The sequence below is a fragment of the Nerophis ophidion genome, linkage group LG05, assembly GCF_033978795.1.
Source record: "Nerophis ophidion isolate RoL-2023_Sa linkage group LG05, RoL_Noph_v1.0, whole genome shotgun sequence".
NCBI classification, from domain to species: domain Eukaryota; kingdom Metazoa; phylum Chordata; class Actinopteri; order Syngnathiformes; family Syngnathidae; genus Nerophis; species Nerophis ophidion.
In genome coordinates, this window is record NC_084615.1 from 15,015,257 (window position 1) to 15,039,917 (window position 24,661).

The 24,661-nt window shown below is 40.2% G+C and overlaps 1 protein-coding gene across 1 annotated transcript in view; it reads right to left on the reverse strand.

Annotated features, from left to right (window-relative positions):
* ehd1a (EH-domain containing 1a) overlaps positions 1–24,661 on the reverse strand; it is a 47,820-nt gene that overhangs the window by 6,536 nt on the left and 16,623 nt on the right. Inside the window, exons 2-4 of the mRNA XM_061900158.1 lie at positions 21,735–21,832; positions 4,188–4,429; positions 1,441–1,611 (exon numbers count right to left, since the gene is read on the reverse strand). Coding sequence (XP_061756142.1) covers positions 1,441–1,611; positions 4,188–4,429; positions 21,735–21,832 — 511 coding nt within the window. The remainder of the gene's footprint in view (positions 1–1,440; positions 1,612–4,187; positions 4,430–21,734; positions 21,833–24,661) is intronic.

The following is a 24,661-nucleotide window of genomic DNA, read 5'->3' on the forward strand; positions in this document are numbered from 1 at the left end:
AATAAACGTGTCTGCATCATTCATTTCCTTATGACTTGTAAGTGCCGCCAAAATAAAAATCCCCAAAACGATCGTAAGGTTTGTGCTTTAAAAGGCCTACTGAAATGAGATTTTCTTATTTAAACGGGGATAGCAGGTCCATTCTATGTGTCAGACTTGATCATTTCGCCATATTTTTGCTGAAAGGATTTAGTAGAGAACATCGACGATAAAGTTTGCAACTTTTGGTCGCTAATAAAAAAGCCTTGCCTGTACCGGAAGTAGCAGACGATGTGCGCGTGACGTCCCGGGTTGTGGAGCTCCTCACATCTGAACATTGTTTACAATCATGGCCACCAGCAGCGAGAGCGATTCGGACCGAGAAAGCGACGATTTCCCCATTAATTTGAGCGAGGATGAAAGATTCATGGATGAGGAAAGGGAGAGTGAAGGACTAGGGAAAAAAAATTAAAAAATTAAATTAAAAAAAATTAAAAAAAGACGACGGCAGTGGGAGCGATTCAGATGTTATTAGAAACATTTACTAGGATCATTCTGGAAAATCCCTTATCTGCTTATTGTGTTACTAGTGTTTTAGTGAGATTATATGGTAATACCTGAAAGTCGAAGGGGGTGTGACCACCAGTGTCTTCGATGGAAGCCACGTTTCTCGACGAGGCAAGGCAGCCGGGCTGAGATTCCCCCCCCCCTCCTCCACGGTGTAAGCATCTGAAGGTCGGGGGCGTCCGGTTTGTAAGAGGCAAGAGAATCCGCAGCTGCAGGAGGCACGATGCAGGCTCTCCGCTCATAACTACAGTAAGAGTCGACTTAATACCACCATTTTCTCACCGAAACCTGCCGGTTGACATGTGGTAGAGAACCATATTCGCTTGACCGCTCTGTTCCATAGTAAAGCTTCACTGTCAGCTTTCGGGAATGTAAACAAGGAAACGCCGGCTGTGTTTGTGTTGCTAAAGGCGGCCGCAATACACCGCTTCCCACCTACATCTTTCTTCTTTGACGTCTCCATTGTTAATTGAACAAATTGCAAAAGATTCAGCAACACAGATGTCCAGAATACTGTGTAATTATGCGATTAATGCAGACGACTTGTAGTTGGGATCGGTGCTGGATCAAAATGTCCGCTACAATCCGTGACGTCACGCGCACGCGTCATCATACCGCAACGTTTTCAACAGGATACTTTGCGCGAAATTTAAAATTGCAATTTAGTAAACTAACCGGCCGTATTGGCATGTGTTGCAATGTTAATATTTCATCATTGATATATAAACTATCAGACTGCGTGGTCGCCAGTAGTGGCTTTCAGTAGGCCTTTAATTGATCAATTGACTTCATTTCAATAAAGGTATGGATTCATATCGCTAACAATCAGTATTGAGACACCCTTGCTGTTTACCATGCGACCAAATCCAAACTCTGGACTGTGCCAGGACTGACCTTGGCCAGGCGTGCTCGCTTGATGAGGTCGTTGAGTTTCCGTAAGGCGGCGTTGCGAGGCAAGGACTGGATGTCCACGAAGAGATCCTGCTCCTCGGCCTCAAACAACTTGCGGTTGTCCGGCACCAGCAGGGGCTGGGCCCAGAAGGAGCCGATGTACACGCGCACCACCTGGAGGAAGGAAAGGTGTGGCTGGGCTGCAGCATCAACACGTACGTTTGTGAAATGCAAACAGGAAGTGAAAAGAGCGGCGTGGAAGAAAAGTTCTTTAAAAGCCACAAAGTGAGTGAATAATTGACTCTTAAAGGCCTTGACTGAACATTGACTCCCAGAGACGGAAAAGTATCACCTGAGAGCTGATCATGTGACCTGCTCGCACTTTCAACTGCTACGGCTTTATTACTTTGACCTTCTGCTGTCCTCCTCATTCTTTTGAAAGTGCTGACAAGCTATCTAAAACCAAAAACTTTACACAACTTTTTTCCGTGAAGAAAATGCTGAAAACAAAAAGGTGTTATCATTACACGATGTGCACAGGTAATGTTTCATGCAAGTATGTCCAATATTGGTAAAAAATGAGATGAAAGATGGGTAAATGAGGCCTCGGAGAGCGTGTGGCACACTCACTAGCTGTATTGCCAGAGCACTGATACAGTGGTAACGTTTTGTAAAGGCCACATGCCACCTGCAGGATTAAAAAAGGCACTTCATTTGAGCTGAAAGTAAAAATACACAATGATCAAATACAGCATAAATAAGCTGTTACTTTTTCCTACACTTTGCATCCAGCGGCTTATAAAACGGTGTGGCTAATATAGGGATTTTCCTTGGCTGACAGCGATGAAAAAAAATGGAGCCACATCTCTTGACTGCCAACAAATATTCCAATGATGTATTTCCCTGACAGTAGTACATGAATAAAATAGTGCAATTTAAGAGCCTGCCCCAGAGTAAGGCCACTTTCAATTCTAGAACATAAAAAAATGACAAGCAGCATTCTTTCCCACCACTCATAAATCATAAAAGGTCGATAACAGTTACATGTGCCTTTACATCAAGGGTCACCAACCTTTTTTGAAACCAAGAGCTACTTCTTGGGTATTGATTAATGCAAAGGGCTACCAGTTTGATACACACTTAAATAAATTGCCAAAAATAGCCAATTTGGTCAATATACCTTTAATAAATAAATCTATATATATATATATATATAAAAAAGGGTATTTCTGTCTGTCATTCCGTCGTACACTTTTTTTCTTTTTACAGAAGGTTTTTTTGTAGAGAATAAATGATGAGAAAAACACTTAATTGAATGGTTTAAAAGAGGGGAAAACACGAAAAAAAATTAAAATTACATTTTGAAACATAGTTTATCTTCAATTTCGACTCTTTAAAATTCAAAATTCAACAAAAAAAAATGAAGAGAAAAACTGGCTAATTCGAAGGTTTTTGGAAAAATTAAGAAAAGAATTTATGGAACATCAGTAATTTTTCCTGATTAAGATTAATTTTAGAATTTTGATAACATGTTTTAAACAGGTTAAAATCCAAATCCAATCTGCACTTTGTTATAATATATAACAAATTGGACCAAGCTATATTTCTAACAAAGACAAATCATTATTTCTTCTAGATTTTCCAGAACATAATTTTTTAAAGAAATTCAAAAGACTTTGAAATAAGATTTAAATTTGATTCTACAGATTTTTTAAATTTGCCAGAATAATTTTTGGAATTTTAATCATAAGTTTGAAGAAATATTTCACAAATATTATTCGTCGAAAAAACAGAAGCTAAAAAGAAGAATTAAATTAAAATGTATTTATTATTCTTTACAATAATAATAAATTAAAAAAATACTTGAACATTGATTTAAATTGTCAGGAAAGAAGAGGAAGGAATTTAAAAGGTAAAAAGGTATATGTGTGTAAAAATCCTAAAATCATTTTTAAGGTTGTATTTTTTCTCTAAAATTGTCTTTCTGAAAGTTATAAAAAGCAAAGTAAAAACAATAAATGAATTTATTTAAACAAGTGAAGACCAAGTCTTTAAAATATTTTTGGGGGAATTTTCAAATTCTATTTGAGTTTTGTCTCTCTTAGAATTAAAAAGGTTGAGCGAAGCGAGACCAGCTTGCTAGTAAATAAATACAATTTAAAAAATAGAGGCAGCTCACTGGTAAGTGCTGCTATTTGAGCTATTTTTAGAACAGGCCAGCGGGCGACTCATCTGGTCCTTACGGGCGACCTGGTGCCCGAGTGCACCGCGTTGGTGACCCCTGCTTTAGATGTACCATGAAGTCAAACACAAACAATTATTCAAGTTCTTTCAGCCTAAGGTATTTTCTTTCAAACTTCTCCCCCTGATGTAACTAACGCTTTGTCATCCGTCCTGTGGCTTCACGTTTGCTGTGGTCGCCGCTATTAACGCTCGGTCTTGGCTTAGCGGCACAGGAAGCTTCGTACTGCTTCCATAAATTTTCGCGATGGTGTTGAAGCTCGTCTTCTTCCCTAGCGGGGGAATTCCTGCACAACAGCGGAATGTATTTTTCCGGCACAGTAAAGAAAGCCCACACTTCCAGTAGAAGGCTAAGCTAGCTGCACAACACAAACAACTGATTTCATGGCGCATCCCTAGTTCAAAGCCACAGTTTGACAAGTATTTTATTGCGATGAATGAAGTTGGTTGAGTGGTGCACAAAGTGTGATAGAAGGTGGAACAAATCCACACAGGAAGTGAGCGTGTACCTCAGGTGTGTTGATGATCTTCCCCAAAGACCACATCAGCGCTCCGTAGACTCTCATCAGCTGCTGGGTGCTGATCTGGTCGGCCTTGTTCAGGACCACGCGCATTTTGTCCTCGTGGTTCTTCAGGGCGCGGATCACCTCGGAGAACTCGTCCGAGATGTCCAGCTTGTGGGCATCGAACAGGAGAATGATGCGGTCCACGCGCTCGGCAAACCACTCCAGCACCGCGGCAAAGTCGTACCCTGCGCACACAAAGGGGAAGTGGTGAGCACACACACACACACACACAAAAACAAACACACACACACGTTTGGATGTTAATCTAACAGTTTCATTACCTCAAAATGAAAAACAACAAACATCTTTCCCAAGGGTCAATTTGAAGGCACTTTAAAGATGTGGTAAATCCCAGATGAGGTTGCCTACAGCCACAGGGGCCAATGGAATGGGGTTTAGATGTTTGTAGACCACGCACGGAGCCAACTGGACTTTCACTGGATGTCACCTGAGTGTTCCCAATGCATTGTGGGAATGGGTTGCTATACGCAGCATTCTATTCTTGCTAGAGCAGAGGTCACCAACCTTTTTGAAACCAAGAGCTACTTCTTGGGTACTGATTATTGCAAAGGGCTACCAGTTTGATACACAATAAAATATATTGCCAGAAATAGCCAATTTGCGAAATCTATATATATCTATATATATATCCATCCATCCATTTTCTATCGCTTATTCCCTTTCGGGGTCGCGGGGGGCGCTGGCGCCTATCTCAGCTACAATCGGGCGGAAGGCAGGGTACACCCTGGACAAGTCGCTAACTCATCGCAGGGCCAACACAGATAGACGGACAACATTCACACTCACATTCACACACTAGGGCCAATTTAGTGTTGCCAATCAACCTATCCCCAGGTGCATGTCTTTGGAAGTGGGAGGAAGCCAGAGTACCCGGAGGGAACCCACGAATTCACGGGGAGAACATGCAAACTCCACACAGAAAGATCCCGAGCTTAGATTTGAACCCAGGACTGCAGGAACTTTGTATTGTGAGGCAGACGCACTAACCCCTCTGCCACCGTGAAGCCCATACATACATACATACATGTGTATATACATATATACATACATACATACATGTGTATATACATATATATATATATGTGTATATATATATATATATATATATATACATATACACACACACACATACACACAATATATATATATATATATATATACACCCTGGACAAGTCGCCACCTCATCGCAGGGCTTTAATTCAATTTAAATAAAACATTTTCTATAAAATAATCCTAATTTATTAAACCGACATGGACATTGGTTCATAATTTACAAATAAAAGCAAACATTACTTTGAGTCTTAAATGAAATGAAATCAAATTGAATTAAAGTTGAGTCTTTGAAGACGCATAGAGGCCACAAGCCACTCAAAAAATAAATCAGATGTAATTTAATTCAAACTGAATTGAATTCAAATCGTACTATATTCATCAATCTTGCACTGATTACGTGGAGTCCACAAGAGTTCGGAATGAAATAGATCAGGGGTCACCAACCTTTTTGAAACCAAGAGCTACTTCTTGGGTACTGATTAATGCAAAGGGCTACCAGTTTGATACACACTTAAATAAATTGCCAGAAATAGCCAATTTGCTCAATTTATTTTTAATAAATAAATATCTCTCTCTCTCTCTCTCTCTCTATATATATATATATATATACATATATATAAAAATGGGTATTTCTGTATGTCATTCCGTCGTACATTTTTTTTCCTTTTACAGAAGGTTTTTTGTAGAGAATAAATGATGAAAAAACTTAATTGAACGATCTCGCATCCTCCTGCAGCTGCGCACTCTCTTGCCTCCTCCCACCGGAGACTCTGGTGGTCACCACACCCGTGGCCACACCCCTCCGACTTTCAGGTACCATATAATCTCACTAAAACAATAGTAACACAATAAGCAGATAAGGGATTTTCCAGAATTATCCTAGTAAATGTGTCTAATAACATCTAAATCGCTCCCACTGCCCTTGCCTTTTTTTTTTTTGTCTAGTCATTTACTCTCACTATCCTCATCCACAAATCTTTCATCCTCGCTCAAATTAATGGGGAAATTGTCTCTTTCTCGATCCGAATCGCTCTTGCTGCTGGTGGCCATGATTGTAAACAATGTGAGGAGCTCCACAACCCGTGACGTGACGCGCACATTGTCTGCTACTTCCGGTACAGGCAAGGCTTTTTTATTAGCGACCAAAAGTTGCGAACTATATCGTCGATGTTCTCTATTAAATCCTTTCAGCAAAAATATGGCAATATCGCAAAATGATCAAGTCTGACACATAGAATGGACCTGCTATCCCCGTTTGAATAAGAAAATTTCATTTCAGTAGGCCTTTAATAATTGCTTACATGTCCCATGGCAAGTTTCACTGCAATAAGGCGCTTTTGGTAGCCATCCACAAGCTTCTGCTTACATTTTTCACCACAAAATTCCTGGAGTTCAGCTAAATGTGTCGCTTTTCTGACATGGACTTGTTTCTTCAGCATTGTCCACACCTTTAAGTAAGGACTTTGGGAAATCTATTCTAAATAAATTGCCAGAAATAGCCAATTTGCTCAATTTACCTTTAATATATATATATATATATATATATATATATATATATATATATATATATATATATATATATATATATATATATATATAAGGGTATTTCTGTCTGTCATTCCGTCGTACATTTTTTTTCTTTTTACGGAAGGTTTTTTGTAGAGAATAAATGATGAGAAAATCACTTAATTGAACGGTTTAAAAGAAGAGAAAAGATGGAAAAAAAGAAAATTTTATTTTGAAACATAGATTATCTTCAATTTCAACTCTTTAAAATTCAAAATTCAACAGAAAAAAATGAAGAGAAAAACTAGCTAATTCGAATATTTTTGAAAAAATTAAGAAAATAATTTATGGAACATCATTAGTAATTTTTCCTGATTAAGATTAATTTTAGAATTTTGATGACATGTTTTAAATAGGTTAAAATCCAACCAGCATTTTGTTATAATATATAACAAATTATATTCTAAAACCTTTCATTCTAGCCTGATTTAGCCATTCCTTTACCACTTTTGCCGTCATTGTCCTGTTGGAAAACCCAACTGTGCCAAGACCCAACCTCCGGGCTGATGACTAACTTCTCCTGAAGAATTTGAAACTAATCCTCCTTTTTCATTGTTCCATTTAAACCACCAGTTCTATTGGAAGCAAAACAGGCCCATCACCATGCTTGACGGTAGGAACGGTGTTCAGGGGATTAAAGGCCTCACCTTTTCTCCTCCAAACATATTGCTGGATATTGTGGCCTAACAGCTCCATTTTTTGTGTCATCTGACCACAGAACTTTCCTCCAGAAGGTATTATCTTTGTCCGTGTGATGTCAGATGAAACAAAATTGATTGGAAACTCAAGCCATTATGTTCTTTACAAGTGTACGTACACTTTTGATGGTGACGTCAGACCTTCCCCAGGACGCTGGACTTTTCTCTCTGTGTGAGAATGAAGGGTGGACTGCTTTCGATTAGCATCAGAGCGCTCTGTACAAGCTCATCCCTACAATCTGGCTTGCATATCTGCTGCACTCGCATTCCTGCACTCCAACGCCACTGCCCTTTGTCTGCCTGGGATCACGTGCTCGCAGACAATGTGGCGCTGACACACAATGAGAGATGTACAAAAAAAAGAAAGAAAAAAAGAACTAAAAGAGAGGAAGACTGATGTGAAAGTAAGTCCTGTGTGTGCACAGCATGTGTCAGGAGGAAGGGAGAGAAGAAGACATCCCAGTGAGGGTCAAGAGAAGACATTTGTTCTCGCTGCTTTCCCCCAACACGTGTCAGAAGCAAGCAGGCCTTATAGACAGCTGCACAAGCATGGAGTTCACTTATAGCCTGCATGGCCTCCAACATACGTACACCGACATCTCCATGTAGGGCACGGAGCTGCACACAATAAAGCAGGGGTCGGGAACCTTTTTGACTGAAAGAGCCAAGAAGCCAAATATTTTAAAATGTATTTACTTAAGAGCCATATAATATTTTTTTAACACTGAACACAACTAAACGCGTGCATTTTTAAGTAAGACCAACATTTTTAGAGTATAATAGGTCTCTTTTTCTTTGTAATAACTCTGTTATTCTGAAGCTAAATGTGGATGGGGCGTGGCCTACGGGCCTGCAGCGAAGCGGGGTGTTGCCAGGATCGGCCTTGAAATCAGCGACAGGTGTGTAGATGGCCCACATGGGCCTTGTTATCTAATCATCTGTCGCTCTGTTATAAGCAGCAGCCAGGAGGAGAGACGGGGTTGGGGATGGAGCCAGAGCGCGAACGAGAACGAAAGAGAAAAATACAATTGCTGGAAAGCAACTGAGAGACTAATTGAAAAATAAAACAATATTGTAACCCTGAAACAGGCTCTCATGTCGGTGCTTGGTGGTCTGAAGAACCCCCAGGAGGGCAAGCCCCACACTAACCAATAATCAATGAATAACTTCTTACCTTTAACGCAACTTCTTGAACAGGTGCGGTAGAAAACGGATGGATGGATTAAAAATGCATGAGAATGTTTTATATTTTGAATGTTATTTTTAATACTGTGATTACAAGTGGAATTATTCATTACTTATCGTGTTAAGCAATGTCCGCTCAGTTATCCGAGAGCCAGATGCAGTCATCAAAAGAGCCACATCTGGCTCGCGAGCCATAGGTTCCCTACCCCTGCAATAAAGGGACCTTACATTTTGCAGCCTGTTTGTGTTGCACGGAGCTGCTGCACAAAAAACTCCAAACTTCTTTTGCTTGAAATAAAAATAATGACATCATCATCTGCTTGTCACCCTGACTTAAAGGGGAACATTATCACCAGACCTATGTAAGCGTCAATATATACCTTGATGGTGCAGAAAATAGACCATATATTTTTTTAACCAATTTCCGAATTGTAAATGGGTGAATTTTGGCAAATTAAACGCCTTTCTGTTTATCGCTCATGTGGTGATGACGTCAGAATGTGACGTCTCCAAGGTAATACAGCCGCCATTTACATTTTTAACACATCACAAACACCGGGTCTCAGCTCTGTTATTTTCCGTTTTTTTGACAATATTTTGGAACCTTGGAGACATCATGCCTCGGCGGTGTGTTGTCGGAGGGTGTAACAACACTAACAGGGAGGGATTAAAGTTGCACCACTGGCCCGAAGATGCGAAAGTGTCTGCCGCCAGACCCCCATTGAATGTGCCAGAGTGTCTCCACATTTTACCGGCGATGAGAGACATGGCACAGAGATGTATGGATAACCTGCAGAGGCATTTGCAACGATAAAGTCAACGAAATCCCAAAGGTGAGTTTTGTTGATGTTGACTTATGTGCTAATCAGACATATTTGGTTGCGGCGTGACTGCCAGCTAATCGATGCTATCATGCTATTTACCGGCGGTGCTAAGGCAGACATGGCACAGAGATGTATGGATAACCTGCAGATGCATTTGCAACGATAAAGTCAACAAAATCACAAAGGTGAGTTTTGTTGATGTTGACTGTAGATGCATTTGCAACTATATTACGTTTCCTTCCACCCACATTTAATGCGAAAAAAACACTTACCAATCGACGGATTTAAGTTGCTCCAGTGTCAAGAGATGCGAAAGTCCTGATCGTTTGGTCCGCACATTTTACCGGCGATGCTAACGCAGCTATTCGGCCATGCTATGGCTATGAATAGCGTCAATAGATATTCGCTCAATAGCTTCAGTTTCTTCTTCAATACTTTCATACTCCACCCATCCGTTTCAATACATGCGTAATCTGTTGAATCGCTTAAACCGCTGAAATCAGAGTCTGAATCCAAACTAATGTCACTATATCTTGCTGTGGTATTCCCATTGTTTGTTTGTATTGGCAGCACTGTGTGACGTCACAGGGAATTGGATAGTTGCATCGCAAATAGCGAAAATCAAGCACTTTAAAGCTTTTTTTTTTTTTTAGGTATATTCCGGGACCGGTAAAATTTTGAAAAAAAAATTTAAAATTACAACAAGCAACTGGGAACTGATTTTTATTGTTTTTAACCCTTTTGAAATGGTGATAATGTTCCCCTTTAATCAAACACTCCTCACTCCTTTTTTTCTTTTTTAAAGGCCTACTGAAACCCACTACTAGCGACCACGCAGTCTGATAGTTTATATATCAATGATGAAATATTAACATTGCAACACATGCCAATACGGCCAGTTTAGTTTACTAAATTGCAATTTTAAATTTCCCACAAAGTGTCCTCTTGAAAATGTCGCGGAATGCTGACGCTTATGTTGAAGCGTGCTTGTTACGTTATTGGTTGGAGCGGACATTTTATCCCAGTACCACTAACGGCTAAAAGTCGTCCGATTAAATCGCATAATTACACAGTATTCTGGTTATCTGTGTTGCTGAATCTTTTGCAATTTCTTCAATTAATAATGGACACGTCAAAGAAGAATGCTGTTGGTGGAAAGCGGTGGATTGCAGCTGCCTTTAGCAACTAAAACACAGCCGGTGTTTCTTTGTTTGTTGTGAAGCTTTAACATGGAACAGAGCGGTCAAGCGAACATGTTTCTCTACCACATGTCAACCGGCAGGTTTCGGTGAGAAAATTGTGGTAATAAGTCGGCTCTTACCGGAGACATGAGCGGAGCTTGAGTCCTCTGCAGCTGTCAAAGAGGCAGCTGCGACTTTCTTGGCTCCTCCATGGCTTCCATCAGAGACACTGGCGGTCACCACACCCCTCTGACTTTCACGTATGACTTTATAATCTCACTAAAACACTAGTAACACATAAGCAGATAAGGGATTTTCCAGAATTATCCTAGTAAATGTGTCTAAAAACATCTGAATCGCTTCCACTGCCCTCGCCTTTTTTTTTCTCCCTTCACTCTCACTATCCTCATCCACGAATCTTTCATCCTTGTTGAAATTAATGGGGAAATCGTCGCTTTCTCGGTCCGAATCGCTCTTGCTGCTGGTGGCTATGATTGTCAACAATGTTCAGATGTGAGGAGCCCTACAACCCGTGACGTCACGCGCACATCGTCTGCTACTTCCGGTACAGGCAAGGCTTTTTTATTAGCGACCAAAAGTTGCGAACTTTATCGTCGATGTTCTCTCCTAAATCCTTTCAGCAAAAATATGGCAATATCGCGAAATGATCAAGTATGACACATAGAATGGACCTGCTATCCCCGTTTAAATAAGAAAATCTAATTTCAGTAGGCCTTTAAAGCGTTGAGACAAAGTAACAAAAACTGAGCTGATTGGAAGATTTTTGCAACCTTTGGACGCGGTCTTGAAGTCATTAGCAAGCCTGCAAGCTGATATCCCTTTGACAGCAGTTGCGATTACTACTTATATGAGTCACCCAAGAAAAATGAGCTCCGTTTGTTGAGCAAGTAAACGCTGGTGCTCCGTTCTACGTTGCAATGCAACTACACCACAGCCTGGTCACACACTGGAGCAGTGTTTTTCAACCACTGTGCCGCGGCTGTGAGATACAGTCTGGTGTGCCGTGGGAGATGATGTAATTTCACTTTATAGGGTTAAAAATATTTTTTGCAAACCAGTAATTATAAACCGCAAATGTGCCGCTGTTGAGTGTCTGTACTGTCTGTGGCTCGGCAGAGTAACCGTGTAATACTATTCCATATCAGTAGGTGGCAGCAGGTAGCTAATTGCTTGGTAGATGTCGGAAACATGGTTTGTCGTGATCACAATATGCGGGAGGCAGCGTTCCGGTAAAAAGTTGAGTGGAGTTGAGTTTGAGTTTATTTGGAACATGCAAGCATACAACATGCTACATCACAAAATCCAGTTTCTCTTTTTAACATGTTCGAAAAAGGAGTAGGAAGAAGCAGTGCTTATTTAAGCCTACCCCTTTTCTTTTGCATAACAGAGGCCAAAACGTTTGTTCATTTCCTGTTCTCAATGTTTTCACAATATACCTCATAAGTAATCACAATAAAAATAAAAATAAATAAATAATTTAAAATGTATCCAACACTTAAACCAAAAATAAACAAAAGGCGAGTGCCGCTAAGAAAAGGCATTGAAGCTTAGGGATGGGTACGCAAAACAAAACTAAAACCGAACTGGCTACAAAGTAAACAAACACAGAATGCTGGACAACAGCAAAGACTTGCAGCGTGTGGAGCAGACGGCGTCCACAAAGTACATCCGTACATGACATGACTATCAACTTCCCCACAAAGAAGGATAAAAACAACTGAAATGTTCTTGATTGCTAAAACAAAGGAAGACATGAAACTGCTACAGGAAAATACCAGAAAAAAAGAGAAAAATATGAGCGCAAGACAAGAACTAAAACACCACACACAGGAAAACACCTAAAAACTCCAAATAAGTCACAGTGTGATGTGACAGGTGGTGACAGTACACCTACTGTGAGACAAGAGCTATAGTCATGCATGCTTGGTTATGCTTTGAATTCATATCCAACAAGTGTGACTTTTTATTGTCAAAATCGGCTACTGGGTTTCATTTTTTTTATGTTTTCTGCTGGCGGATTTTTTCAATGAAAAAAATGTGCCCTGGCTCAGAAAAAGTTGAAAAACTCTGCACTGGAGGACAAGTCACAGTTGCTCAGGGCCTGATGTCTGCGTTAGATGTGTTTTTGGTCTACACACACACACACACACACACACACACACACACACACACACACACACACACACACACACACACACACACAGACACACAGACACACAGACACACAGACACACAGACACACAGACACACAGACACACAGGGGCGACACCCTGATATGCACAAGCAGCTCCAGTCGGTCTTGTTTGAACGTGACACAGCAGCGTAGATGTATATTAGTAGATGAGTGTTTATACTACAACAATGTGTGTGTAATAATGCAGCAATAAAAGGAGTGTCAAGGTGACCTCATCGTTCATCACGAGTGTCTTTGTGCACTCACTCATTCTTAAGTCTTTTTTATTTCATTGTGTTTGTCGCTCTCTCTCTGTTGAACTTCTCCCTTCCCTCCAGCTGCTCTCTGGCTACGTCTCAAGGGAAGGTGGGGTCAAGAGCAAAACAGATCGCATAGCAGCGCACTGAGCAATGCACCTTCTTTCTTGGGAAACTCAGAATGTTCGAATGTACTCTACTTCCCTTTCTTAAGACATAGTACAAAGGCCGTTTTGTGTGCGTGTACTTCCTCTTGAAATATGGAGGGGAAAAGGGAAGAGGTCACATGAAAATGGTTAATGTGGCAGTTTTGGAGTGAGAGTGGAGCATGTGAAGCAGCAATAAAAAGGGATGTCATGTATTTCCTCATAGAGGAATTCAATTGCTTAAGGAAGCTTTGGTGACAGCTGCTTAATTCGGAAATGGCCTTTAGCACACAAATATCCAGGCTTCACTTTGAAAAAGGTTCCATTTCGAGATGTTTTTACCTCATTAATTACAGGGTCTCATTTATTTTCCTAGTTGGAAAAAGGAGGTTGTCTTTTTGTTTATTGCCATGGCGTGATCAAGGCCTTCTCGCTCCTTGGTCCATGTTAATGGAACCATATTAAGTTGAAGTTAAAGTAGCAATAATAGTCACACACACTAGGTGTGGTGAAATTTCTCCTCTGCATTTGACCCATCCCCTTGATCATCCCCCGGGAGGTGAGGGGAGCAGTGAGCAGCAGCGGTGGCCGTGCCCGGGAATCATTTTTAAAGGGGAACATTATCACAATTTCAAAAGGGTTAAAAACAATAAAAATCAGTTCCCAGTGGCTTGTTGTATGTTTTGAAGATTTTTTTCAAAATTTTACCGGTCTCGGAATATCCCTAAATAAAGCTTTAAAGTGCCTTATTTTCGGCTCTCTGCGAAGACACTGGCCATTTCCCTGTGACGTCACACAGTGCTGCCAACGTAAACAAACAGTGGGAATACCACAGCAAGATATAGTGACATTAGCTCGGATTCAAACTCTGATTTCAGCGACTTAAGCGATTCAACAGATTACGCATGTATTGAAACAGATGGTTGGAGCATGAAAATATTGAAGAAGAAACTGAAGCTATTGAACGAATAGCTATTGACGCTATTCATAGCCATAGTATGGCCGAATAGCTGCGTTAGCATCGCCGGTAAAATGTGCGGACCAAACGATCAGGACTTTCGCATCTTTTGACACGGGAGCAACTTAAATCCGTCGATTGGTCAGTGTTTTTTTCGCATTAAATGTGGGTGGAAGGAAACGTAATATAGTTGCAAATGCATCTACAAGTTATCCATACATCTCTGTTCCATGTCTGCTTTAGCACTGCCGGTAAATACCATGTTAGCATCGATTAGCGTAGCATGTTAGCATCGATTAGCTGCCAGTCAAAATCAACAAAACTCACTTTTGTGATTTCGTTGACTATCGTTGCAAATGCATTTGCAGGTTATCCATACATCTCTGTGCCATGTCTGCCTTAGCATCGCCGGTCAAATGTGGAGACACTCTGGCACATTCAATGGGGGTTGGCGGCAGACACTTTCGCATCTTCGGGCCAGTGGTGCAACTTGAATCCCTCCCAGTTAGTGTTGTTACACCCTCCGACAACACACCGTCGAGGCATGATGTCTCCAAGGTTCCAAAAAATAGTCGAAAAAAAACGGAAAATAACAGAGCTGAGACCCGGTGTTTGTAATGTTTTGAAAATGAAAATGGTGGGTGTGTTAACCCGGCAACATCACATTCTGACGTCATCGCCTCCAGCGCGATAAACAGAAAGGCGTTTAATTCGCCAAAATTCACCCATTTAGAGTTCGGAAATCGGTTAAAAAAATAGATGGTCTTTTTTCTGCACCATCAAGGTATATATTGACGCTTACATAGGTCTGGTGATAATGTTCCCCTTTAATGATTTGACCAAAATTCCAACCCTTGATGCGGAGTGCCAAGCAGGGAGGTAATGGCTCCCATTTTATAGTCTTTGGTATGACACGGCGGGGTTTGAACTTGCAACCTACCCACCTCAGGGCGGACACTCTAACCACAAGGCCACTGAGCAAGTATTGTTTTCCTCCTAATTGTTGTTATTTGTCACTGTTCCAGCGTGTGTAAATGAGCTCTCCGCCCAACAGGGTCTCTGCAGGTTTCAACATGTCAAATTTAAGACTTTTTAAGACGCCATGGATACTCTATAATATGTCTAAGAGATCCCATAGGTTTGTTGTCCAAAAATCAAGCATTGATGCTTTCTTGAGGTTTTTGGTAGGCCCATTTTGTGATTGCAGCGTTAATGTGCTGATCAGTATCGCACAATTTTGGTGAGAAAGTATGTGACCGGCCATTGCTGATGAAATGAGAAGTGGTTAGCAGCTAATTATGGGTCTGCAAACCCTGTTTCTGTATGAGTTGGGAAATGGTGTTAGATGCAAATATAAATGGAATACAATGATTTGCAAATCATTTTCAACCCATATTCAGTTGAATATGCAACAAAAACAAACATATTTGATGTTCAAACTGAAAAACATTTTTTTTTTTGCAAATAATCATTAACTTTAGAATTTGATGCCAGCAACACATGACAAAGAAATTGGGAAAGGTGGCAATAAATACTGATAAAGTTGAGGAATGCTCATTATACACTTATATGGAACATCCCACAGGTGTGCAGGCTAATTGGGAACAGGTGGGTGCCATGATTGGGTATAAAAGCAGCTTCCATGAAATGCTAAGTCATTCACAAACAAGAATGGGGTGAGGGTCACCACTTTGTAAACAACTTGTCAAACAGTTTCAGAACATTTCACAACGAGCTATTGCAAGGAATTTAGGAATTTTACCATCTACGGTCCCTAAAATCATCAAAAGTTCAGAGAATCTGGAGAAATCCCTGCACGTAAGCAATGATATTATAGACGTTTGATCCCTCAGGCGGTGCTGCATCAGAAACTAAAATCAGCGGGTAAAGGATATCACCACACGGGCTCAGGAACACTTCATAAAACCACTGTCAGTAACTACAGTTGGTCGCTACATCTGTAAGTGCAAGTTAAAACTCTACTATGCAAAGCCAAACCCATTTATCAACAATATCCTGAAACGCCGCCGGCTTGGCTGGGCCCGAACTCACCTAAGATGGACTGATGCAAAGTGGAAAGGTGTTCTGCGGTCTGACGAGTCCACATTTCGAATTATATTTGGAAACAGAGGACGTGGTGTCCTCCGGAACAAAGAGGAAAATAACCATTTGGATTGTTATAGGCGCAAAGTTCAAAAGCCAGCATCTGTGATGGTATGGGGGTGTATTAGTGCACAAGGCATGGGTAACTTACACATCTGTGAAGGCACCATTAATGCTGGAAGGTACATATAGGTTTTGGAGCTACATATGTTGTCATTCATCCAAGCAACGTTATCATGGACGCCCCTGCTTATTTCAGCAAGACAAGTGTTACAACAGCGTGGCTTCGTAAAAAAAAGAGTGCGGGTACTTTCCCGGCCGGCCTACGGTCCAGACCTGTCTCCCATCGAAAATGTGTGGCGCATTATGAAGTGTAAAATACGACAGCGGAGACCCCGGACTGTTGAACGACTGAAGCTCTACATAAAACAAGAATGGGAAAGAATTCCACTTTCAAAGCTTCAACAATTAGTTTCATCAGTTCCCAAACGTTTATTGAGTGTTGTTGAAGGAAAGGTGATGTAACACAGTGGTGAACATACCTTTTCCCAACTACTTTGGCATGTGTTGCAGCTATGAAATTCTAAGTTAATTATTATTTGCAAAAAAAAAAAAAAATGAAGTTTATGAGTTTGAACATCAAATATGTTGTCTTTGTAGTGCATTCAACTGAATATGGGTTGAAAAGGATTTGCAAATCATTGTGTTCCGTTTATATTTACATCCAACACAATTTCCCTACTCATATGGAAACGGGGTTTGTACAAAGCTATTTTGGGTAAAGTGGTGGGCATCTCGCCAGGGGAGCGTCACAGGTGATGTTATGTCCATGAGGAAGGAAGTTCTCCCTTTGTCATTTTCCATAAAAAGTCCGGCCTTTAAAAGTGTCCTTGGTGCTTCTTTTCTAACAAGTGCGACAATCAAGCGTGGGAGATGTTTCTAACACTTGTGGCTCATAAACAGTTACTAAGGACACATCAGCAAAAACTCACACATAATAGGGGACCTTTTAAAGTCCACCGTAAACCTCAGCTTTACAGATGCCATGCGGGCGGTTTGTGTTGTAGTCGTGCTGTTGGTTGCAGCACATATTGGTATTATCAAGTCAAGTCAGTCAATAGACCTGCTCGGTCTTTCCTAAAGGTAGAAAATAACTCTTTATTTAAGGTGTTGCTTTTATTTATTTAAACGGGTGAGGTCCTGCTCTCTATATGAGCGGACGCCCTATTGGACAAAATAACAAGGATACTTGTTAAAATAGCTTGCGAAACCATGAGCACAAAGAGAAAGGAAAACAAGGAGAGGATGTTCCAGAAGAAGGTAGAGACAGGAAGTGAACATCAAAGAGCTTCTTTTTAGATGAACATGACCTGTTTTGTAGGGGTTTGGGGCCCCGGGGGCCTGACTGCAATGTAACGACTATTAGACAATCATGTGGTAGTGTATGCAAGTTTGTTATATTCCAACTTCCTATTGCTGCTCGATTTAATACCTAATCACTATTTTTCTTTCCAAAATTGCGATTCGATTTTGCGATTTTTATATGCAGAAAACTGCAAAAATAATGAGTGAAGGAAGACAAGTTACTTTTAGACTGTCAATCATCAAATTAGTGTCCCATATTAGAACAACATGCAATAACTGACTTAAAAAATATTAATAACTTACGCAGACAAATTTAGAGCTTTTGCCTCCATTGTGCCCTTCTACTGAAGAGATAACTGATAAAAACTATACACTGTTTATAATGTAATGTAATCATAATATATACTAATAATAATGCAAAAGCCAGTTGTACGGTATACCGGTACTAATAAAATACCGCAGTACTAATGTCACGCCTGTAAGTTAATGTTTTGGTCAGGTTATGTTTAGTTTTTTGGACATTTAAGTTCTGTCTTGGCATTTCCTGGTTTGTTTTCGTCTCCATGCCAACTCATTACTTTTCACCGGTCATGTCACGTCCCTGTTCTCAGCCTCACCTGTTTTCACTAATCATCACAGCTACTTAAGTCACTCTTTTTCTTGTTTACTTTCTGGGATCTTCACACTCGCACACACGCTACCCATGCTGCACCTTCTTCACGCCCTCGTTTATCTGCTTCATGCCTTGCTACGCTGTTCATTTTGATCCACGTAAATTTTGTATTTATGCCACAGTGCACTCTTTTGTTTCATGTTTGTAGTTTGCAGCAATTATGCTAGTCTTTTGTTTGTTCATAGCCAAGTGTCTGTACCTCCTTGTGAGCGCCCTTAGTTTGTTTATTTTTTATTATAGTTTTAAATAAACAACCATGTACTCACGTCCACGCCTCGCTCGTGTTGATTCTCATCTGCATCGAAGAAACAATCCATGTCCAAGCCAAGTTGTGACAACTAATTAATTAAAAACGGTACTAGAGGTGGGAAAATAATACATTTTTAGATGCATCCCAATTCGGACATGGACAATTATAAAATCAATTAGTAAACTTCAATAACCGATATATAGATTGTAAATAAAGCCATTCAGACAGTTGTAAAAAATGTGTGACTGCAGCGAGACACCTCACTGAGAGATCTGACCAGCTCCTTCATTATAGGGCACCTATGTGCACTTTTGTACACATTCCCATTCATTTAATAAATATGATGGGAATTTGTAGTTACAAATGTACAGTTTTTGATAAACGCTTTTTTAGTGAAACGAAAACAAATGTAAAACTGCATCAATGTACATAAATTAAAGATGCAGCAATAATCCGTTTTGAATGGTATCGTAGCTGCTGAATCGAAATCGTGAGGTGGGCAAAGATTGCCACCTCTACACGGTACTATACTGTCTTTGAAAAACACCCAGACTTTTTAATGTAGCCGCATGTTGCCATGCGGCGGTAACTGCAGCGCTGAGGAGCATGTTGAGTGTGTCAGCGCGCGCGCGCACACACACACACACACACACACACACACACACACTCAGAGCACACAAGCCGAAACAGTGGAGAAAGGGAAAACTGGCAAAAAATTCGCCTGGTTGATAAAAAGGGTGCATGAGGCGCAATTCGGAGGTATTTGGCCTTCAAAACTATCTATCAAGGTGACCTTTTAACACGGGAGTGCCACGCCAAAGGTGGTAAGATCTTCAAACGTAGGTAAAGGTTTAAATAATAATTATCCAGAGCTGCACAATGCCATGCACATGTAAATACGTAGACGCGCACAAAGCTGCTGGGCTTGATGCCAAGTTTTAGCGGAGTCCAAACTGCCCACGTAGGACAAACTAATGCAAGTGAAATGACTCCATTTTGTACCAAATTGCTGCAATGTGTGTTTATTCGTTAACAATGTGCAATCTGTGTACTTTTAGCTATAGTATTGATTTTAGTATTTACTAGGGGTGTAACGGTACACAAAAATTTCGGTTCGGTACGTACCTCAGTTTATAGGTCACGGGTCGGTTCATTTTCGGTACAGTAAGAAAACAAGAAAATATAATTTTTTGGGTTATTTACCAAATTTGTAAACAATGGCTTTATCGTTTTAACATTGGGAACACTATAATAATTCTGCCCACGTTAATCCACATTAAACTGCCTCAAGTTGTTGCTTTGATTAAATAAAATGACAAAACCTTTCTTCTACATATAAAAAGTGCAACATTAAACAGTTTCAAGTCAACTCATCATGCCTAATTTATTACAGCATTTGGGAAGCTTGTAGTTTACTTTTATTATGTAAATGTTATATTTTTATCAACATGTGATAGCATGGACCCTGCCATTCATAACTAGGCTGCTACATTACCAATGATTAATATAACTATAGCTGAAAAAATAGTACAACAGCAATAGGAGAGACTATTCATCCCTGAACACCATGGAGTTCAATGAAATAACAGACAAACAGGGCTTTGCTGCCCCTAACACACACACACACACGCACACAGAGCAAAATGAGCTAATGTTACGCTAAAAGCTAATTAGCCTTCACCTCAAGCCAGAACAGCGAGCAAGCTGAGCTGCAGTTTAATTTTATAGAAGGTCAACGGGCTCATAGTGATGTTTAGAAAGTAGTTGACCTGGAAGTGTTTAGTATAATTTGGGGAGAGTCCGCTGCTACCCTGCTAAACGAATATCTGCTCGACGCTGAAGCATAGACTCCATGCGCTCTGAATACGCGCTGCTGATTGGCTTTGTATTTAACCAATCAGATGGTTGTGTGGGTGGTACAATGCTTACTGCTGAGACAGAGGCAGAAAGCAGAGCAGCTTGTGAAGACTTTTGCTTAGAAACTCGTTTGGTACACCCTCGTGCCAAACCGAAACCCCCGTACCGAAACGGTTCAACACAAATACACGTACCGTTACACCCCTAGTATTTACTAATGATTTTATTTGTCGTCAAGCACAGACTAAGAATGGCAACAACAATCATTAAGCATTGAATAAAATGTCAATAAAGTGTTCTATTTTAACTTAATCCTAGACTTTGGCAGAGTATATATGTAATATCTAACATTGTAAATTGTTCTTTGAGTGCAACAAGAAAAGCCCGGTGTCTTTAATGCCTTTATTTTTTGTTTAAATCTTCTAAAATAGTTCTTTGAGTGCGATAAGAACCATATTTTTAATGTATCGTAAGAGTTTTTGTTAAAACTAGGGCAAAAATGTTTTTTTTTTGTGGTCCCCTTTATATTGAAAATTGTCGAAAAATATCGCAATAGATTTTGTTACCAGCATTGAAATATTGGTTTCAAGACACCCCTATTTATAAGGATATACAATGTTTCTCTGTAGAATTGTTTACTATTGTACTGTAATTGGAAAGTAAATGAACTTTAATTCTGTAAGTCATTTTATGTAAATACATAAATTGAACATCATGAAGTGAATTTCGTTCTTAGTTGGAAAAAGGAGGTTGTCTTTTTGTTTATTGCTATGGCGTGATTAAGGCCTTCTCGCTCCTTGGTCCGTGCTGATGGAACCATATTGCTCACTAATCTAAGCACAAGACATTTGGCTTTGTCATCACGTTTAGTTTTCCTCCTAATTGTTGTTACTTTGCAGAACTGTGTGTGTAAATGAGCTCTTTGCCCAACAAATCAATAATTGTGAATGACTGAAGAGAGGGCTCACTGCCTTCAGTAAATTCTACTGTTAAATAAGCAGAAATGCACAGAGTGAGACAACTGAGAAAAAAAAAACCCTCAGCCTCTTGCGGTTACATAATGGCACTAATCAAAACCTTGATGTTGATTAATCGTGCAGCCCGAATGCACGCAATATTCTTTTTTAGTGTGATTTGGAGTGTGTGTTGTTGGCCAGACCTCGGCTGATCCTCTGTTTCTCTCCTGACAGGATTCCAGGGGTGTCGATGATGCTGATGCTTTCCAGGACGGCGTTGGGCAGCTGGGCACACATGAACCTGCAAGAAAGCACGAGTGGATGAAAAGTAGCATGAAACACAAACCGTAAAAGTTGTGTACGCAAAATGAAGTAAATGGAGTTTTGAATAACTACTGCAAAGACCTACTGGATTATGATTCATGAGATACAATTTGTTTTGAGATTTTTGGTAGGGCAACAGTCTCAAAAGCAGCTGCTTTGGTCCTGTTAGACACTGGAACTTGTTAAAAGATGCAATTGCATATTTCCAGTGTTTTTCAGTTGAATCATTCAACACTGCAACACAATCCACTGCACAACGCCTTGTTGGAAACTTCTAAAGGAGTTTTTTACTTTGAAATGAAACTGCTCGTAACGCCTAAGACTCACACACCAAAGACAGACATCCCCGTGTGGTTTTCCACCCCCCGACACTCAGTACAACGAAATGTGATTGTTTAAAAGACTTAGAGAAGGCCTTGTCGCTTCCAGTGAACGTAAAACAAGACTGAAACGCAGGGCTCAGGAGGGGCTGGATCATGAGACTGGGGGAGCCTTGCTGTTACTTTCAAGATGAAAACCACACACCCTAACAGGAGGTGCCCTACCGCACAATGAACAAGGAAAAAAAAGACACCAGACAATGTCATGACATTATAATATTGTACTGTTTGTTACAGATAAGAAACATAAAAGCCCCCCACCCTCCATCTGTCATTGCTGCCTGCAGTATTGTTGGAAATTTGGCTGAGGGGTTTCCATTTAGCTGTCTACAGCCAATAGTTTCCACTTGGAGCTGGTCGGAAAATAAATAAAGGGACGAGCTGGAATTCATAGAACTGAGAGGCATGGAAGTTATGTCTCGAGTGGGTGGGGAAAAAAAGCGCCTGCAGCCACACATATTTGCAAAGATAACACCAAGGGTTAATATCCATGTTCCTGTGATTGAATGTTCATACCTTACCTCTTGACCTATGACCTCCATTGTACACCCAACTTCCCATTGAGAGAGGAAACGCATTTGGAGGCCCCCGGAATTAAAAGGTACAGAAAATGTCATTTTTCTAGGATGATCTGCTTTTAAAAGTCCAACTGTGTGTGAGCAAGTAACCCCAAATTTAACTAGATCCATAGCACCAGATCTGTCTTTATGTCCATACTGACTGATCTGTTTCTTTATGTCCGTACTGACTGATCTGTCTCTTTAGGTCCATACTGACTGATCTGTTTCTTTACTATCCATACTAACTGATCTGTTTCTTTATGTCCATACTAACTGATCTGTTTCTTTATGTCCATACTGACTGATCTGTCTTTTTACTGTCCATACTGACTGATCTGTTTCTTTATGTCCATACTGACTGATCTGTTTCTTTACTGTCCATACTGACTGATCTGTCTCTTCATGTCATTACTGACTGATCTGTTTCTTTATGTCCATACTGACTGATCTGTCTCTTTATGTCCATACTGACTGATCTGTTTCTTTACTGTCCATACTGACTGATCTGTGTCTTTACTATCCAAACTGACTGATCTGTCTGTTTACGTCCATACTGACTAATCTGTTTCTTTATGTCCATACTGACTGATCTGTTTCTTTACTGTCCATACTGACTGATCTGTTTCTTTACTATCCATAATAACTGATCCGTCTCTTTACGTCCATACTGACTGATCTGTCTCTTTATGTCCATACTGGCCGATCTGTGTCTTTATGTCCATACTGGCCGATCTGTGTCTTTATGTCCATACTGGCTGATCTGTCTCTTTACTATCCATACTGACTGATCAGTTTCTTTATGTCCATACTGACTGATGTTTCTTTATGTCCATACTGACTGATGTTTCTTTATGTCCATACTGACTGATCTGTTTCTTTATGTCCATACTGACTGATCTGTCTGTTTACGTCCATACTGACTAATCTGTTTCTTTATGTCCATACTGACTGATCTGTTTCTTTACTGTCCATACTGACTGATCTGTTTCTTTACTATCCATAATAACTGATCTGTCTCTTTACGTCCATACTGACTGATCTGTCTCTTTATGTCCATACTGACTGATCTGTCTCTTTATGTCCATACTGACTGATCTGTCTCTTTATGTCCATACTGGCCGATCTGTCTCTTTATGTCCATACTGGCTGATCTGTCTCTTTACTATCCATACTGACTGATCTGTTTCTTTATGTCCATACTGACTGATCAGTTTCTTTATGTCCATACTGACTGATCTGTTTCTTTATGTCCATACTGACTGATCTGTTTCTTTACTATCCATACTGACTGATCTGTTTCTTTACTATCCATACTGACTGATCTGTTTCTTTACTATCCATACTGACTGATCGGTTTCTTTATGTCCATACTGACTGATCTGTCTCTTTATGTCCATACTGACTGATCTGTCTCTTTATGTCCATACTGACTGATCTGTCTCTTTACTGTCCATACTGACTGATCTGTCTCTTTACTGTCCATACTGACTGATCTGTTTCTTTACTGTCCATACTGACTGATCTGTTTCTTTACTATCCATATTAACTGATTTGTCTCTTTACGTCCATACTGACTAATCGGTCTCTTTATGTCAATACCGACTAATCTGTTTCTTTACTATCCATACTGACTGATCTGTCTCTTTATCTCCATACTGACTGATCTGTCTCTTTATGTCCATACAGCCGGATCTGTTTCCATACTGACTGATCTGTCTCTTTACTATCCATACTAACTGATCTGTTTCTTTACGTCCATACTGACTGATCTGTCTCTTTAAGTCCATACTGACTGATCTGTCTCTTTACTGTCCATACTGGCTGATCTGTTTCTTTATGTCCATACTGACTGATCTGTCTCTCTAT